The sequence below is a fragment of the Dunckerocampus dactyliophorus genome, chromosome 15 (genome assembly GCF_027744805.1).
Source record: "Dunckerocampus dactyliophorus isolate RoL2022-P2 chromosome 15, RoL_Ddac_1.1, whole genome shotgun sequence".
In the NCBI taxonomy this organism is placed as follows: Eukaryota; Metazoa; Chordata; class Actinopteri; order Syngnathiformes; family Syngnathidae; genus Dunckerocampus; species Dunckerocampus dactyliophorus.
The window spans coordinates 13,514,490-13,532,920 of NC_072833.1; the positions used below are offsets into that span (position 1 = coordinate 13,514,490).

Genomic DNA, 18,431 nt, shown 5'->3' on the forward strand with positions numbered 1-18,431 from the left:
GCTCAAATTTTACTACCACTCTGACGCTACGCACTCTGGTGTCACACAAAACACTGCTCGTCTGTGTAGGCTCTCAGTCGTACAGGAGTTGTCCATCGAGGAAAAGGCTTCTTGAGCCGTCATCTGTACTTCTGTGAAGAAGGTGTCGGACGTTTCGCTCCTCATCCAAAGAGCTTCGTCAGCGAACTAATAAGTGCTGGTAGCCTAGGCCTTAAATACAGTAAGAGTGGGCGGAATTGGTGTGCCAGCACCCTCCTCCTATTGGTTCCTTACACTAAGCCTGGGCGGAGTAGTGGTCTAATCCTCTCCTGACATTAGCACCTCCGATAAAAGGGAAGTGTCGCTCCCTGAGTTGGGTATGAACGACTCTGATACTGGCTCGTTAGCATCTATTGTTCTGGCTCGGCCCTGGCTCTACCTCATTTGCAAGACTAAGAGCTGTGGGTTTCGGTCTCAGTAACCTGCTGAACACAGGGTCCAAATTAACCTCAAACCACCAAATCAGAATGGTGGTTTGAGGTTTAATTTGCGCCCAGGCTTAGTGTAAGGAACCAATAGGAGGAGGGTGTTGACACACCAATTCCGCCCACTCTTACTGTATTTAAGGCCTAGGCTACCAGCACTTATTAGTTCGCTGACGAAGCTCTTTGGATGAGAAGCGAAACGTCCGACACCTTCTGCTCAGCATTCATTTTTCACATTGACACGACTTTATATGTGACACCGGTTTGCATTTTTGCTGCACAGCCGTCCTCTGTGCAGCGATGACTGATGAACGGTGACTCCCCGAATTAGTTCACTGAATTTTTCTGATGACATTTGGACGTAGTGAAAATGCTTTTCAGCAGCACCACTACTCATGTCCTGCACCAGCATGGCATACTCACCTTCCTCCCCTTTGCTTTTCAAAAACTGCAGGCAGAGCAGCTCCTCTTCCTTGTCGACACTGTAGGACGCTGTGACAGAAAGAAATGTAAACAAAACACAAGGATTGTGGGAAGTATAGTGTTTCACAGAAATTTCACTGGAAACTACAATGCCGGAGTGCGCTCGACTATGAAAGCTTTGATGACTGCAGACATTCCGCGCTGAGTCTGCTCCCCTCCTGATCTGCAGTGGATCCCCACAGTTCACGATTCAGCATTTGCAATTCCCACAAATTAGCGGATTTTTGGTCAGGACAAATTACAGTTTTAATAATTGACGTTTGTTTTTTGTTTTTTTCTCTGAAAATTAGCAGTTTTTTACAGGAAACATCTCATTCACACTAAGTTAGTAATCATTTATAAATTTGTGAAAGCATAAAATACACAGCATAATAATACAACATACAGTACAGCATACATCTACGATGTGACATCGGTGCAAGATGGCTACAGGTGTACTTGGGAACTTTCTTACAATCTGGCCTCAAAACATGCTGGCGAACACAAGTTAATATACAGTATGATCGTACGTCATCAGTGGAATTACAACAAGCAGTGTGGATTACGTAGACATTGCTTGGTGGAACGCCTTCTCTGACAGCTAGCCAGGACAACCAAACGGTCTACGGAGCCGCATGCCACCACTCGCCCTTTTAGGGGGAAATGGCAGCGGCGCCACAGGAGACAGAAGCGTGGTTGTACCGCTATCCTAATGACCAGGCTCAAGGCTAGACTGTAACTTCAATTCCATCTGTTCTATCGACCATTTTTCATTTTCATTCATTAGTGGTAAGTACCTATATATTTTATAATTTAAAATGTGTTTTAAAAAGTGTTCCAGGCATTCTATTGGGCTCAAGGCTGGATTACGCTTCTATGCATTTAGCTTGTTACCTGGGCAACAATGGCAATTGAAGAGATATATTGCTTACAAAACTTGGGGAATAAGTGCTTGAATGAGGAGGGCTTTGGTGGCAAAAATTTAAATGAGCCAATACTGTAGTAGTTTTTGCTTTAATTTACTAATTTTGCAATATTGACTTCAGTTTGCTCAAAAATTGTATGTAATGAAGGGAATAATTGTATTTTGTTTATTGTTACATTATCTACATATTCATTTATATATTGTTAAATTATTCACAGATAAGGTTGTTGATCAAATGTTTTTGTTTGCGTGAAATCTTTGTCCTGCGTTTTATTCAGATTATAATCATGATCAATAAATTAAAGGCAAAATCACAATCATTCAATGATTTTGACAAATTTTAAGTAAAAAATGTAATCAGTATTGGTATCAGCAACACTGGCCCTGTATGTACTTGGTATCGGATCAATACCAAAATTTGAAGCACCGCCCACCCCTAGCACAAACCAGGCAGTCTCTCTTCTGACATAAGACAGGCTGGACACACCCTGCTTGCCTTTGCGATAGCGTGCAGTGCGGTGACAAAACAGCTACGTCGAGCCTGTAAAAGAGAGAGAGGAGAATGCTGAGTCAGTGAACATGCCATGAAAGCCCTGGGAGAGGGTGCCAGAGGGTAAACGCCAGGGCGAGAGGGTAGAGAAAGGTTACACGCAGGGAAGGTAAGATGTTAAATCTCCCTTTCAAAAAAATGTTTTCATTACTTTTCACCCATTTTACTGCAATCTGTCCAAGATGAATGTCCATTTGCCTGGGTTGTCCCGGGTTGCCGTCTGCGGCGGCACCCATGGAAATGAGCTCTCGGGGGTCTACCTCGTGAGGGAGATGCTGAGGGTGGGAACAGGAGACGAAGATGTGTCCATGCAGACGGTGCTGTCCAACCCGCTGGCCACCGAGCTTTGCCGCCGCTACCTGGACACCGACCTCAACCGCTGCTTCACCCATGCCGCCCTCAAGTAAGTTCTGGATTGTCTCTAAACCACCTCCCACTGATTTTCCATATCTTTGCTCCTGTTAGCGGCCCTTTACCCGATCCGGCGCCCTATGAAATAGTCCGCGCCCGAGAGCTGAACGCCATGCTTGGCCCCAAAGGGAGTCCACGAGCCGTGGACCTAGTTTGTGACCTCCACAACAGCACATCCAACATGGGCCTGTGTCTTATCAACTTCTCTGACTGTGACTGGATCAGCCTGCATATATACCGCCACCTACAGGTAAGCGCCAAAAAAACATGTAAATGTACCACTTAACGCCTCTGTTCAAGTTTCTTCTAGTCGCAGGGGTGTGTCGTCCGCAAAAATATAAATAACCACAAGGTCTCTATTTACAACATTGGCATTAGCAGCTGTTGCTGTAGGAAATCTACTAATGTAGTTTTTTTAACTCCACAAGATGGCAGTCACAGCCTTTTGAAGTATCATGAGTGGTGGCATCCAGCAGCTTTATGTACCTCTACGTGCTTTAAAATCAGCTGTTAGTATGAAACTCATGGTGCACTGTTGTTTACAAAGAACTCGTCAGTGCTATTCATTCTGACTGAGCAGTTCTTACCGCTTACCGCTCCTTACCGCTATTACAACATTGGCTCTGTTGCTGCTGTGTTGTACAACGTAATATAATAAATGACCATGTGGTCAATGTTTGTTGACAAGAACACAATGATTAAAATGTTTGATTTTAACTGTAAAAAACCCACATAGTATCTACATTTTTTTGTATGAATGAATCTAGCTTTAATCAATATTTGGCTCATATCATACAAATAATAAAAATGGTGTAATAAGTGGAGTTCTGTATTGTTCCAGAGAGAGATGCCAGATATCCCAGTGAGGTACATTCATTTGGATGTCCCAGACAAGGATTCTTTTTCCGTGGCTTCAGTTGGAAAACATGGTTTTGGTAAGTTTAAGAGGCAATTGCATCATCTTATTCTTCTCATATTTACAAATTCATATCTAATGCAGCGTTAGAGATCGGGCCTCAGCCTCACGGTGTGGTGAGGTCTAACATTTACTCCGCCATGAAAGAAGGTCTTCAGCATATTCTCGACTGGGTGCGTCTCTTCAACTCAGGTATTTATTAAAACAAAACAAAACAAAACAAAAAAAAACAGTTTTACATGTCAAATAACATGCAAACTAGTGCTTTATCACGCTATTCGTCTGCGGTTTTAGGCGTCGTTTTCAAAGGGGGACCAGTGGACGTGTTCACCACGGTTGGGCACGTGGACTATCCGAGAGATGGTGACACGCAAAACATCACGGCGGCCATTCATCCTCAACTCCAGGTACAAACCCGCAGTAGATGGGGAAAAGTCCGGAGCATTGTGAGGAGTTTTGCCTTGCGATAAAACAAGTGGAAAATGTCCCTTAAGTTATTATTTTTAATATGCTAGTACAGGATGGTTAAGAATGAGGATGGCTGGAGTGTCGAACAGAGCTCTTTGAGTTGTGTCTGCTAAGTGTCGATCAAGTGTCAACAATCGAACAGGTCTCGATTGCTTGGCATAATATATCTCATTACTGCTGTAGTACAGCAGTTTTTCTTGATATATAGCGTAGCTCCTAGCTTCCCAAAGTGCGGTACGCCAATTGTCATTGGGGGTATGTGAATGAAAATGAAAAACACTTAGCGCCTAACACTCACAATTACGAGTACACTTGAACGCCTCATCGCACAGAGCGCACCGTCATAGCAGAAAGAATGGAGACACGGCATGAAGTTCTTCATTGCTCTCTGTGGCAACTAGTCCAGGGTGTACCCCGCCTCTCATCCGACGTCAGCTAGGATAGGCTCCAGCATACCCCCGTGACCCTAATGTAGATAAGCGGCATAGAAAATGGATGGATGGAATCACAGCATGGGCCGCACAGTGACCGAGTGGTTAGCATGTTGGCCACACGGTCAGGAGATCAGGAAGACCCGGTTTGAATCTCCGCATTTTCTCGTGCGTGGGTTTTCTCTGGGTCATCCCACATTCCATTCGGAGACTCTAAATTGTCCATAGGTATGAATGTGAGTGTGAATGGTTGTTTATCTATATGTCTAAATGTGCCCTGTGATTGGCTGGCGACCAGTCCAGGGTGTACCCTGCTTCTCGCCCAAAGTCAGCTGGGATAGGCCGCCTAATAAGCGGCATAGAAAATGGGTGGATGGATGGAAATCAGAGCGATTGCAAGTGGACAAAAGTGAAGGTCAAGTTCAACCATGCAAAGGGAAGGATCCCAACTGAAACCTGGACCCCTCTCCCTCTCGTCTCCTCCACAGGACAGAGATTTCTGCCTCCTCCACCCTGGAGACCCCCTCTTCCAGACTTTTTCAGGCCAAAGCGTGAGCTACAAAGGCAGCCAAGCTCTTTACCCGTTCTTCATCAATGAATGCGCTTATTACGAGAAGGGCGTCGCTCTCTACCTTGCCACCAAGCGCACTTTCACCATCCCAGCGGTCCGGGTACTCAAAGAAGACTATCAGGACGTGAGATTCCAATCGGAAGAAGAGGAGGAATAACGCTTGTAAATGGGGAAAAAAAGTCTATACAAAATATCACCACTCCAGTTGGCTCCCTCAGATCCTCCGCTTCTATTCACCTCACCGTGCCTCCTGCCCGCCTCAGCAACATGGGGAGCAGAGATTACAGTCTCTCTGCTCCCCAACTCTGGAAGTCATTACCATCTGACATTCAAAACATTGAGTCACTATCTGTTCAAGACTGCATAGCGTACTCCCTATGACTGCTTCTGCACTGCCCTTCTACTTGTTCATGTTTTTATCCTTTTATCCTTGCTTATCTTGTGCAGTGTCCTTTTTAGAAAGGAGCTTACAATTGAAATGTATTATTATTATTATTATTATTGTTGTATATATTAAATACTACTACTAATAATAACAATAATAATATTAAGAAGAAGAAGAAAATGAGGCCTTCCTGATATGTAGCCTCGCTCATGTCAACTTATTGCTGCCCTCGGTATCCTCTAGGATAAATAAAAATAAACACATGCTAACGTAAGAGCAACTTTTTACATTTTTTTTTTCGATATTCTTATTGTCAAAAATGGGCTACTTTTTTTTTTTTAATACAACTGTAGTCTCATAATATTTACAACTCTTGTCTACTAAAAAAATCTGAATTTAATCATCATATTCCGACTTTTTAATTGCCTAAAGCTTTGCATCTCGAAATATTCCATCTTATTTTTTGATTTCACAAAAAAAAATCATCCATCTTTACAGGTGGACTTATTTTACAACATTTCATGGTTACTAACACTCACAAATTATTAACACTGTAAAAAAAAAAAAAAAAAAAAAGAGAACCTGTTGCGTGCTCCTAGCAGAAGAACACGTATGCGGAGTAATACAGTACATAGATGGAGTCATATGGAGTCGGGTCGCTACGCTTCCTCATTTTTGTTCATTGTCATGAACTTTTTACCTTTAGCCTCCTTTATGTCTCCCAAGCGTGAGACAGACTCTTCCGGTGGCAGCCCGCCAAAAAAAGGAAAGTGGGAAAAATGAAATTGGAGATGGTCGGCTGCATGCGCGGTCCAAGGTGCTCCAATGCAGCATCCACTATGAAGGATAAAGATAGGATCTGCTCCTATGAAATGCACATGAAACCTGTCTCTCCCTCCCTCGCAGTGCCTCGTCCAGTGTGCAAGACAACTTATTATTGTATTCTATATGTCCTGGTGTTCCATGTACACTGTGAGTGACTTAGGTGTTAATTTAGCTGTCATTTAGGTATAAGTTCGATCACGGTCGTAGGAACGAACCTCATTCGTAGACTAAGAACCACCTGTATTTGTAAGATTTCATTTTTCGTTTTATGAATATATAAATATTCCAACGTCTAAAAATATATTCCCTTTTTTCCTGTAAATATACAACTTTTATCTTGAAAAAAATACAACTTTTTTTTTTTTTTGTAAAACACAACTTTCGTCCTGAAATGTTACTATTATCTTGAAAAAAATAGTGTTACTTGACTTTTTCAAAGTATTCAGTATATTGTACTACGGTATACGTTAGAGTATATAAGCTTTGTGTTACAGGTGACAAAGTGACAAATTAGTGTAATATCTAAAAACACTCTATGTCTTTGCACTGTTTTTTCTTTGTAGGAAGTTACAAGTGAAACAGTAAGAGTTTGAACAGGTTGATGATTATTTTTATTTTTAGTAAAGTTACCTTACTGAAGTGCAGCGTTCATAGCTGCAGTGTGCAGCAGTGTCTCATTGTCTCTTTTACGTAGGTGAAGTGTTCAAAAACGGGTGCGCCACACTTCAACGTCGAGGCCAGGAAGCGGGGTGCACGTAGCTGAGGAGATCCGCCAGGTCACATTAGCCCGTCACCGTCACTAACGGGCGGGGCCTTGCGGCTAATGTCACCTATACTCTCCGATGTACTGTATACTTGTCGCCGAATGCCTCGCTTTTTCATCCGCATTCAGGCAGACTGTCCCACTGTCCCCTGAAATATGTACAATGTGGCAAATGGTACAGTTCGCCAACTTGGACAGACACCAACACAGTGCAACATGTATGGCATAACTTCCAGTCCAAAAGGTGGCTTGTCCGGTGCAGGACGGACTTTTACAGTGTTTCATCCCTAGTGTTAACAATTAAGTGAAAGAAAACACTCAGCAGCGGGCTTTGGTGAGAGGTCCGCACACCTTTGTCTCAGCCTGAAAAGGGTATCAGCCACAGTCATGATTTACTTACCTGAGGGTATTCCAGAAAGCAGGTGAAAACTCTAAAACACTGAGATGAGGGAAACTCTGGGTTTTCTATTCCAGAAAGAGAGGTAAGTCAAACCATGGTAACTTACTTTGAACCTAACCTTGCTTCCTGGTTTCTTTTCAAGCATCTCCAATTTTACTACTTATTGTACTCAAATTGGTCTAGCATACAAAGTATGAAATATATCTTGTTAGTCAAAATACCCTTGATTTTAGATCTTGCTTAGATTTCAATTCTAAAAAAAAAAAAATTATTAAATAAATATTAAAACATTTAAAAACAAACAAATTTGTCTAACATATAGAAAGGAACTGTATATAACTATATTTCAACTGTTTTAGATTTCATGTTAGTCATAATTAAATGGGGAGAATTTGATTATTTTGGAATTTCATTATTGTAAATAACACCAATATGTGAGCGATCTTAACAACCAAAATAATCTGCTAACGAGCTGTAATAGCAGAATATTTTGCTTATTTTAAGAAGCATATGTCAGATTTTATTACCTCATAAGCAAATTGATCTACTATAGAACATGCCTGGTAAGAAACATAGCCGCTTTAGGACATTTATTTATACATTTATTATAATAATGACGACACCGGACAATGAAAACATAATTTAAAAATATTTATTTGTGTCAGTCACAAGACATTTCAATAAAAATAAAAAAACAGCAGAAAATTGTTCACTTACACATAAAAATGTAATATTTAACCAACAAAGGAAGCAGTGTTTTCAATATATAAAATACTATATATTATTTTCTTCTTTCTCTTTAACTTCACGACTGGATTACTAAGAATACAGTATATGAAAAAATAATTGAAGTGCAAAGCATTACAAGCTATAGCTTTATCGCAATATTGTGGCCTTTCATTTACATTCATGATGCTCGACATTAAAACCGGTTAGTGTTCCCTTGCTCTAGCGCGGTTCGCCTTTCGCGGATTCAGTTTACCGAATTATTTTTGTGCTTTTTTTTCAATTTTTTTTAAATTCTAGCATATGAACGCTGTTACAGGTTGAGCCTGGCCCTTTAAGAAGAATTGCACTGTGGAGAAGTTGAGTGTCTCTCTATGCCCTCTCTCGCCTGTGTGCACCGCCCATTGTTTTCTGCGACCTGATTGGCTGTAGACCATTGTCAATCAATCTCCTTCCTGCCGTGTGCCCTGTGTCATCGCTAACTTGATAGCTCGTAAATGAATCTTCGGTTCGAAGGAGGAGGATTGCAGCGAGATGTAACAAGGATACAAAAACGCTACACTACAGCGGAACGGGGACAGGACAAAGGGCACGGTCACAGGAGAGAAATACGCGTGAGTGACTTCATCATTTCTTGTGTCCTGCCTGTAGGTTGATCATTAAAATTCAATTCAGGACTTTTACAGCCTTAAACCATATAAAATAATGGCTACTTCGCGCATTTCACTTATTGTGGGCTATTTTGGGAACCTATCCCCTGCGATAAACGGTGGAACACTGTGCATTATTTTCTTGTAGTGTTTCTATGGAATCACAGCCTTGCAAAAAATAAAGAAACCTTTTCAGTGAATGTGGAAAACAAAGAAGCACAATCACGTAAAATAATGTAAATAAAAAAACCTACAGAGTAGTAGAAAAGACAAAGCAAATATGCAAAGAAATGTAAATAAATAGCAACTTAATTTACAAAATAACGTACATAGTTCGGGCCACAATGAAAAGACAAAAAACAAGATAAGTAAGGATACAAGTCGTAATGTTACCAAAATACAGTCATAATATTACAACAAAAAGCTGTAATTTTACCAGAAGTTGTTTTTTTTTTAATAAAAAAACTGTCATCTTTTACAAAAACTAAGTCTTCATATTTAAAAAAAAGTCAAATAAAATCATACATTTACCAGAATGTCATATTTCTTTCCAGGAAGTAGGTGCCCATGTTATGACTCGTGATTTTAAGAAAAAAAAGACATAATGCTGCCAGAATAAAGTCCTAATATTGTGAGAAACAAGCTGTCATCTAACGTGAATTACGTCCAAATATTGTAAGAAAGACGTAATTGTACAAAAAAAAGTTTTTTCTTTTTTTAATGAGGAAAAAAATGCGCGCTATAATGAGAGTAAGTTGTATTTTTTGAAATACTACAAAATAGTAGGAGAAACAAATACATGATGTTACCAGAATAAAGTAGGAGTAGGTTATATTTTTGGAGAAAAAAAATAACGTTTAATGTTACAACCCGTAAAAATGGGACATTATGGTTATGTTTTTATAAGTTTTTTTTTTTTTTTTGTAATATACCAACCTGAAAACAAATTCTTGTTATAGTATGACTTGTTCTTGTAATCTTGTTCTTGTAAAACTTTTATTCTGATAAGATGCTGTCTTTCCTGTACTGCTACTACCGTTTCTCGTTAAAATATGACTTTTGTTGCAACATTGTCCTTTTTCTCAATCTTTTTTTCTCAAAATGCTACTTTATTCTTGTGATACTATTACAATTTTTGTCGCAGCATTCTTGCTGCAATTTTCGAATAAAAGTCTGACTTTATTTTCAAGATAATGCAATTTTTGTTGTTAATTTGATGTTTTTTCTAAAAAAAAAAAAGGTCTAATATTCTCACATGATATTATATTAGATTAACTTTTCTCTTGTAGTCTTATGTTTTTCTTGTAAAAATGACTCTCATAAGTTTCTTTTTTCTCCTAAAGATGTTTATTGTTATATTATGTATTTTTTTTAGAGTAGTATTGATACTTTTCATTAAAAAAAGACTTTTAATCTCATTAAATTACATATTTTTTCTCCCAAAATACATGTATTATTTTTTTTTCATAAAATAAATTCCCCCCCAAAATACTACTTTATTCTTGTTATATTACTTGTGGTAATTCCACCATATTCCATAAAAAAATATGACTTTATTCTTTATTTATTTTTATGTTTACAACGTTTATTCTCATTATATTACATCTTTTTTTCTTGTAAAATAACTTTTCTCCAGTACTCGCACTTTTTTACTATAAATATGACCTCATTCTTGTTATAGTACATATTTTTATTTCCACTTTTTTTCTGTAAAAATGACTTTACTCTCATGAGATTACATTTTTTTAAGTATGACATTTATTCTCATTATATAATGTTTTTGTTCCTTTGAATAATCTGAATAGTGTTACATTTCTTAAAAAAAAAACAACTATTTCCATAAAATTCTGATGTTTTTTTTTGTAAAAATATGACTATTCTCGTAAAAGTAAAGTAAAAAGCTTTTTCTTGTAATAGGACGACTTCATTGTCAATATGTAATTTTCTTTTCAGTGTGGCCCTATAATAATAATAATAATAATAATAATAATAATAATAATAGTGAGTCACTATCACCTCTTGAGAACACAAGTGGTATAGACAAGACATGAAAGCTTGCTGCTTAACCAAATGAAACCTGCTCTATTGTGATTAAAATCCCAGCTATTATTGACAAAAAGAATGTTTCTAGTGCCCCTAATGTTACGTCCAGTGGGTTTTCCCTGATCCCTGAAGAGATGCATGATAATCCGTCAGGTCCTGGATTAACCCACATCCTCTCTGTAGCGTCATAAATCAATCATGTCAGCTTGGGGGTGGGTGGGGGCTTTAGGCCACTCGGTAGGCGCTCATGCGGTAGTAGTTGCGACTGTGGCTGCGCGCCGCCCACACAAGCAGCGCGGCGGCCATCATGTGGAGCGGCGAGGACATGAGTGCCAAGTACAGGGACCAACCCAGCGAGCCATCCACCTTGTCGGGGAGAACTGAGACCCTGTGCAGGAGGTCCATCCCGGCTAAGTAGCAACACACTGTGGCTAAGGAGCAAAGACCTGCAGAGGCATAACACGGATGGTCCGTTACCATCATAGTATCTGAAATACAGTCGTCCCTCACTACTTTGCGGTAAAACAAATTTTACCTATTTTTTTTTTTGCCTAAATGAAGCATTTCAAGCATAGAAATTTACAAATGAACTAAAATACAAATATAAGGCATTCAGAAGACTCATTCAAAGATCCTGTGAATGATATGCAGTATTCTGCACTGGTCACTCCGTGTCGGTGAGACACAGAAACACCAGACTTCATCGCTTGAACAACAGCCTTTTATTGCAGGTTTGAATGATCTCACAACAGGCACAATAATACCTAATAAAAGCATAGGCTACTGTTGCGGATGAATGGTTTATTTATTTTGTCTGGCTAATATGAGTGCTATTTCATGTCTAGAGAGCTCTAATAATGTTAAAACTGGTATTTAGAAGGTTGGAAACAGGTTTTCTATGCTCTAACTGCAAAAAATATTCCATTCATAAAGAAGGAATCCTACTTCATGGAAATTCACTTAGAACGGTCAGGCCCGGAACCAATTAACCACAATAAACGAGGGATTACAGTTACCTTTACTTTAGTGAAGTGGGGACCCTCATCTGTCATAATGAAAAACGGCAAAAAAAACCCTCAAACAATAACATTCAATAAATATTATTGTATTATATTACCCATCCATGTTCTATACAGCTTGTCCTCACTGGTATGCTGGAGCCTATCACAGCTGACTTCAGGAAAGAGGCGGGGTACACCCTGGACTGAACATGCAAACTCCACACACAGATGCCCAAAAGGACATACAAACCCAAATCTTCCAGCTCTGCTGACTATGTGGCCAACATGCTAACCACTATAATTGTCCCTTCAACTGTTATAAATCTATTTTCTGTACGATTCCCATCGTTTTGAACGTTTTGTCAAGGAAAAAAAAAAATCACTGAAATAAATCTGATCTTTAATATTTATCCTCTGTTCTCAACTGCCCTGGCATAAGACCTGGGTGTAATTCGGAGCCCAGTCACAATTACACATTTGTGTGTTCTGTTCCATCTCATCCATTGTATGCTTCATTTGCTTAATGATTTTTTTCCTTTGCGTCTTTATCTTCCTTGACAGACTGCTCCTGCAGTGCATCTTCCAAGACCTTAATATCATGGCGCAGTGCTCTGTTTTCCTCCCCAAGATTCCTAAGATTCTTGATCTCTTTGTTATCCATTTTTATATTTTTCCATTTCCTTGGCCCGAAGAATTTTGTTTTCTTGCACTCTGTGGCACTGTTGCTAGGCAACCACTTTGAATGTCAATGGCTAGCCAGTTAGCTCTGCTGAATCATTTTTAATTGTAAAAAAAAGAATCCAATGATGTTAATAATAAAAACAATAAAACACAACGTTAGTTCATCCCTGCTGGGCTACGGTCTTGCTGTGACACTCGCCATTCACGCAAGCTACCTTACCTGTTAGCAGGTGAAGTACACCGATGGCGAGTGTCGGGGCGAGACTTCGGCAAAGGCAGGCGAAGAATCCGATCAGGCCTGCCAAGACTTCTAATCCCAGAGAAACAAGCGGGAGAAGGAACTGGAATCTCCACAAGTCTACAAACAAAAGGTAAAGAAGGGCAGGACTCACTGAATGGCTATATACAAGTCTTCAATAAATATATATATAAATAATAATAATAAAACAAATGATGGGCGTATCCCAATTTGACTTCCAATTTCCAAATTATAAATTGCACAGACATTGCTAAGCTATTTGTCATAAAACTTAAGAATAAAAATGTTAGAGATTGTTATTGCTGGTCACCTGTCCCTGCCAGCTGTTGCTAGGCAGTGTTCATAAGGCTCAAGAAAACTGGCCATTTATTGGCCAATGAAAAAATACACTTAAGCATGCTGAACTCTTCCTAGCAAAAAGTCACTGCCATGCACAATGAACAAACGATTGGAAATGTGAATATTAGTTGTTTTTTTTTTTTGTCAAATAAATACAATTTTTAAATTAAAAAAAATATGTAAATAAAATAAAAATCCCTATTTTTAGTGGCTTACTTGCAGTGTTTTTAATGGCGTGATGTGCAGTGATGACTGAAACCAGTCATCTAATCTGACAAGCAACAGGTCGCAGACATGCAGATGGAGGTAACGAATGGTTACGTGCATATTAGCATTTATTTCGTTTAAATGTAAAAAAAAAATACAATAACTGTATAAATTGAATAAAAATGTCTATGTATATAAACAGGCTTATAAGGCAGTTATGATTGAGACCCTATGAACTCTGCCCAGCAACAAGAAAAACATTGCTTACATGTTCGCAGCAAGTCCTCTCCACTGTTGTGGTTGCCGGGTTCCTTGTATTTTGGAGTGAGCTGTTGCTGCACGGTGAAGCTCCTGCACTCCAACAACATCTTGGCACCTGAAAAAAAAAAAATTATATATATATATATATATATATTCCTTTTTCCTTGCCATTTTTCAATGTTGTTCAGCTGATGTTCCCGAGGGTATAGCACCACAGTGTGTTCCGAACACTGTTTTTATGCAAGCAGAGGAGGTAGTAATTACTCCAGAACATGGAACACCTGTAGGAATTAGTTGCACCAACGACCAAGGCTTGGTCACCTTCAATTTCCGCACAAGAGCTTTAAATTGTTGATGCATTTTGTAGTCCCTGAAACAGGCCTTTTTGTATAATTCTGTTCCCTCGCTCTACCGTGGTTCACCTTTTGCGGATTCGCTGTTTTGTGGAATTTTCTGAGTGCTTCATTTTTTTTTATTACAGCATGTGAACGCAGTTACAGGCCGAGCCTGGCCCTTTAAGAAGAATTTTATTGTGGGATGTTGAGTGTCTCTCTCTTCCCTCTCTCATCTGTCTGCACCACCCATTGTTTTCTGCGTCCTGATTGGCTGTAGACCATTGTCAATTGATCTCCTTGAAAGTGGAAAATGAAAGAGAGAAGGGTGGAAGCTGTGATTGCTGTAAATGAGGAAGTTCCATGCATCAGTAAGATGAAAGTAGGATGAATAATGGGAAGGCAGTAGGCCATGATGACATACCTGTGGAGGTATGGACGTGTTTTGGTGAGAAGGAGTCATATTTTACACAATAATGTCTTAGAGAACGAAAGGAGAAATGATGGACAGTGTATTGGTGCCAATCTTTAAGAACAATGTCACAAGAACATGACTGGTACATGCAATTAGATTTGCGTCATTATTTGTAGGAAAAAACATGTTCAACACCAGTCAAAAGTTTGGACACATTTGAAAACCTTGCCGTCTAGTAGTGAGTTATGTCTGCTGGTGTGCCTTTATTTTGAAGACCGGATGTTACCGGAAGGTGAACTAGTTGGTCATGGGAGTGTGACGTATGGAGTAATAAAGAGAACTTGCATGTGGAGAATATCTTGCCGTCTGCTTGAGCCCACATATTAAAAATACGACACCACCCTCCGCCCCCAAATCCCTCAGGCGCGCCCCTGATCGACCCATCCCATTCGTACCTGCATCCTTGTACCAGTGAGGGCTGTCTGGAACGAGCACACAGCGCCACCACAGGCCCACGGTGCCGTTGAGCCTAAACAAGGTGTCGCTGTACGTCTTCTCGTCCAGCTCTCCTTCCATGGCGAACTCCTCGTAGAGGGACCGTAGCTCGGTCACGTTGGCCTCCTCACGTATCGTGGGGCTGCTGTACGCGTACCAGTGTTGTGTGCCCACGGCCACGGAGAGGTAGACGGTAGCGAGGATGCTGAGCACGCAGGCGATCACCAGAGCGGTGGCGTAGCGGTTGTCAACCATTGTTAGTTCCTTTAAAATACACAAATATCCCTCCGCGATGACGCACTAATTCATCACTGATTGTGTCCGAGCAAGCAGCACCGAAGCCCGGCCACCATTGCCATCTGCCTCCCCTTGTCCCACTTCTTCGTCCACAGATGGTGGTACACACACGTACACAACACGTCTAAACGGTTCTAAAAACACACACACTAATCCATGCTGCTTCCGCTTCCGGTTCACAGCAGATAATAATGCGCGAATTCATCACAGTGAACGATTTAATTGCTGACTGTGAAAACCTTTGTTATTAATTTGTAATAATATGATGTTTATTATTTATTATTATTTACCATTATTGTATTATATCATTTTCAATATGTTTATAATTTATTGTTAGATCCAAACATTGTTACAGTATATTGATAATTAATTATAATAAGGATTCCTCACATAGCGTTTAAATAAAATATTAAATAAATCACAATTAATTGCTTCCTGAGGAATTTTTTTTAATTAATTTGTAATAATATCTATTAATTCATTATTACTGTATTATATTTATTTGTAATTGTAATTCATTACAATAATAATAAAAAAAGCTCAAATTTATTACAAATTGAAGTCAAATTTGTAATCATGGACTGCTCTGGAATGTGAAAGTGTCCCCCAAGTTTTGACTGGTACTGTATTTCAACCACATGACCTAGAGGCAGTTCGCTTCACTTTCTGTGATTGATGGGTGTTGCACAATGGATATGACCAGTGGTGGGTCTCCCCCACGGCTGGGGGACAATTTTGACAAACACGGCTCTGTGGTGCAGAACATTAGTTCGGCCTAACCGCCGTTTCCGCTTGGACGCATTTCAGTGCAGCACATAACTTTCCGTGTGGAGCACTGATCTGTACTAATAAGTCTGGATAGCTCATACGTCTCACGGTGGAGTGCAAGCCGCTGAAGCCAAAGAGACGCCATCTTACCACTCACATCGCGACTACATTGGCACAGTGTACATAGTGTACAAAGCAGATGAAGAGGCTCGCAGAACATCTATATTTTAAATTAAAAAGCGGGGAGATTCTCCCATTCCTTCAAGTAACGCAACCTTCGTCCCTTAAAAACGATTTGATACGTTATTCTCTATCTTTTGGCTATATTAAATGTACTTTTTCTCCTTTTAGTTTTACTCCTCTACTGTAGAAAGAGATTTTAATTGTAACTAGCCATAGCATAGCCCATCCCTTTTTCCACTAAAATCCATGGTCATGATCCTTTACTTTTTTATTCTTACTTTCATACAACTCACTATTCTCTCGTCTGTACAAAATATGAATCATAAAAGAGAGAGACTTTGGACAAGTTTTAAAATCATTTAACATTTTGCTGATTTTTATTTTTTTTTGTTTGTGTTATGAAACACAAATAACCTCTTTTCTGATATAGAAATACATTTGAACAAAAACCACAGGAATAATATGTGATAACCATAATGTATAATAACCATAAACACATACAATCACACACACACACACACAGAATAAAAACAACAACACTGAAACAAAACCATACGCTTTGGGTAAGACAATACGTTGTTTGCAATCTCAAACATACCGGTATGCATGTTCAGTAATATTATTTTCCAGAACATATCATATAAATGAATCCTTTTACGTCAGTCATTCAGCAGCAAAAAAAAAGAAAAGTTGTTTATCCAAATGAAGGGTCATGCCGGCTCAATTGTATGCAAACTGGCTTGCTAACTGCACTGTATACAATGCCTGGTAAGCATCATGGAAACACTGAGATTCTCTCATTCCTTCAAGTAACGCAACCTTCGTCCCTTAAAAAAATACATATATCATGATATAACAAAAAAGTACGTAAATTTCCTCTTAGCTATTATAGAGCTATATAAACGTATCAATTCTGGACATACATTTAATCAGAGGAATTTTACACGATCGAAAATATCTGAGAGATCGACAGTGCAAAACCCTTAAATTATCAATCATAAATCTACATTTCAATCATACTTACACGTGAAATGTTCGTCCACAGCATTTGAACTGACGATTTGTGCAGTTAATAGCTGCACATACAGGCATCTTAAGTCGAAATTTGTGTCCAATCCGAATTAATAAAATAAATTCACCACGAATGCAAAAGCTTGCCCGAGAAGTGTTTCTTGCGAGTAGCAATATGGCGGCCGTGTGGCTTCACAAGTCATCGCCAATGAGCTATCCAGATATATTATACAGATCAGTGGTGTGGAGGAGCTGTCAATAAAACCGCGTCCTGCATGAACTGCAAGCGGCAGGTAAGTTTTCCATTAATACTTTGTTCGGTTCCGGTCAAGTTTTGTCGCTATGTTGACTTTGACTTAAATTTTGAAGCGTGATTCAGCACATAATGGAAATAATAACGGAAGCTCTCTGTAGCAGCCACTGATCTAAAAAAAGACTGGATCGAGCAACCTATTGTTTTCACGCGCCAAAATTTGAAGCCAGATTTTTTCGATCGCCGCCATCTTGGTGAGACCACCTTACACGCCACAGCTTTGTGATTGTGCTGGTATACGAACGCAGAATTAGTGAAAAATCATCAAAAACATCAGGAGTGCCAGTGAAGGAAGCGAGGATGAGGAAACACAACTTAAAAAGCACTTCCCAAGAACCTTCCACTCGTAAGTACTTTTACTTGGCACCTTTTTTTGACCTGATATATGTGCCACTACTTGAACGGCTTTGCTTTGAAAAGTTCTTACTTTGAAAAGTTTTACCAGTGCGTTGCCATACTGTTGTCTCACAGCAAAGTCGTCTCACCAAGATGGCCGCCGCAAATTTCCATTGGCTTCAAAAATAAAACAATAGAAGCTCGATCCAGTCTTTTTTTTAGATCAGTGGTAGCAGCATGAGTGGGCGTGTAAACGAAGGCGTCAAAGACAACCGGTGCGATCGGCATCCACTTCCGTATTTATGCGGTGGGGGGGGGCTTGACCGCCATGATTGGGAGCAGAATCCAGACACTATTCATTGAAAACATGTTCTCGGCACACTGCTCAGCCACAGTATTAATTGCTCTGATAGACGTTTCAAAAGCAGTGGCCACTGGCCATCTAGACAATTCAGGTGTCAACTTATTGCCACCCCTATGTGAGTAATGGTCTCACCTTGGCCGCCTTAACAAAAAATTACTGGTTCCGCCACTGAACATAAC

General features: G+C 39.6%; 2 protein-coding genes across 3 annotated transcripts; one reads left to right on the forward strand and one right to left on the reverse strand.

Annotated features, from left to right (window-relative positions):
- The first annotated feature begins 671 nt into the window (after nt 1-671).
- On the forward strand, nt 672-9,965 carry LOC129168126 (N-acyl-aromatic-L-amino acid amidohydrolase (carboxylate-forming) B-like). Of its 2 annotated transcripts, XM_054753037.1 has the most exons (7): nt 672-2,510; nt 2,584-2,804; nt 2,867-3,062; nt 3,654-3,747; nt 3,813-3,920; nt 4,023-4,135; nt 5,116-9,965. In XM_054753037.1, exons 2-7 carry the CDS (start codon nt 2,584-2,586, stop codon nt 5,353-5,355), a joined length of 972 nt encoding a protein of 323 aa, XP_054609012.1. In that variant the 5' UTR covers nt 672-2,510; the 3' UTR covers nt 5,356-9,965. The 2 variants fall into 2 exon arrangements, with proteins under 2 accessions (XP_054609012.1, XP_054609011.1); XM_054753036.1 differs by having other exon boundaries at nt 672-2,804.
- On the reverse strand, nt 9,840-15,417 carry LOC129168127 (claudin domain-containing protein 1-like). Its single transcript, XM_054753038.1, has 4 exons — nt 14,941-15,417; nt 13,746-13,853; nt 12,893-13,030; nt 9,840-11,436 (listed from the first exon to the last, which is right to left on the reverse strand). Exons 1-4 carry the CDS (start codon nt 15,233-15,235, stop codon nt 11,216-11,218), a joined length of 762 nt encoding a protein of 253 aa, XP_054609013.1. The 5' UTR covers nt 15,236-15,417; the 3' UTR covers nt 9,840-11,215.
- Between the last annotated feature and the right edge of the window lie 3,014 nt (nt 15,418-18,431).

What these genes read in the sequence shown, in the direction of transcription:
- LOC129168126 (XM_054753036.1), top strand. Translation starts at nt 2,584, where the DNA reads ATGAATGTCCATTTGCCTGGGTTGTCCCGGGTTGCCGTCTGCGGCGGC. An exon ending in TTCACCCATGCCGCCCTCAA is followed by an intron (nt 2,805 to 2,866) that starts GTAAGTTCTGGA and finishes TGCTCCTGTTAG; the next exon opens with CGGCCCTTTACCCGATCCGG. An exon ending in GGTGCGTCTCTTCAACTCAG is followed by an intron (nt 3,921 to 4,022) that starts GTATTTATTAAA and finishes CTGCGGTTTTAG; the next exon opens with GCGTCGTTTTCAAAGGGGGA.
- LOC129168127 (XM_054753038.1), bottom strand. Translation starts at nt 15,235, where the DNA reads ATGGTTGACAACCGCTACGCCACCGCTCTGGTGATCGCCTGCGTGCTC. An exon ending in AGAGGACTTGCTGCGAACAT is followed by an intron (nt 13,031 to 13,745) that starts GTAAGCAATGTT and finishes TTTTGTTTGTAG; the next exon opens with ACTTGTGGAGATTCCAGTTC. An exon ending in TGTACTTCACCTGCTAACAG is followed by an intron (nt 11,437 to 12,892) that starts GTAAGGTAGCTT and finishes ATGCCTCTGCAG; the next exon opens with GTCTTTGCTCCTTAGCCACA.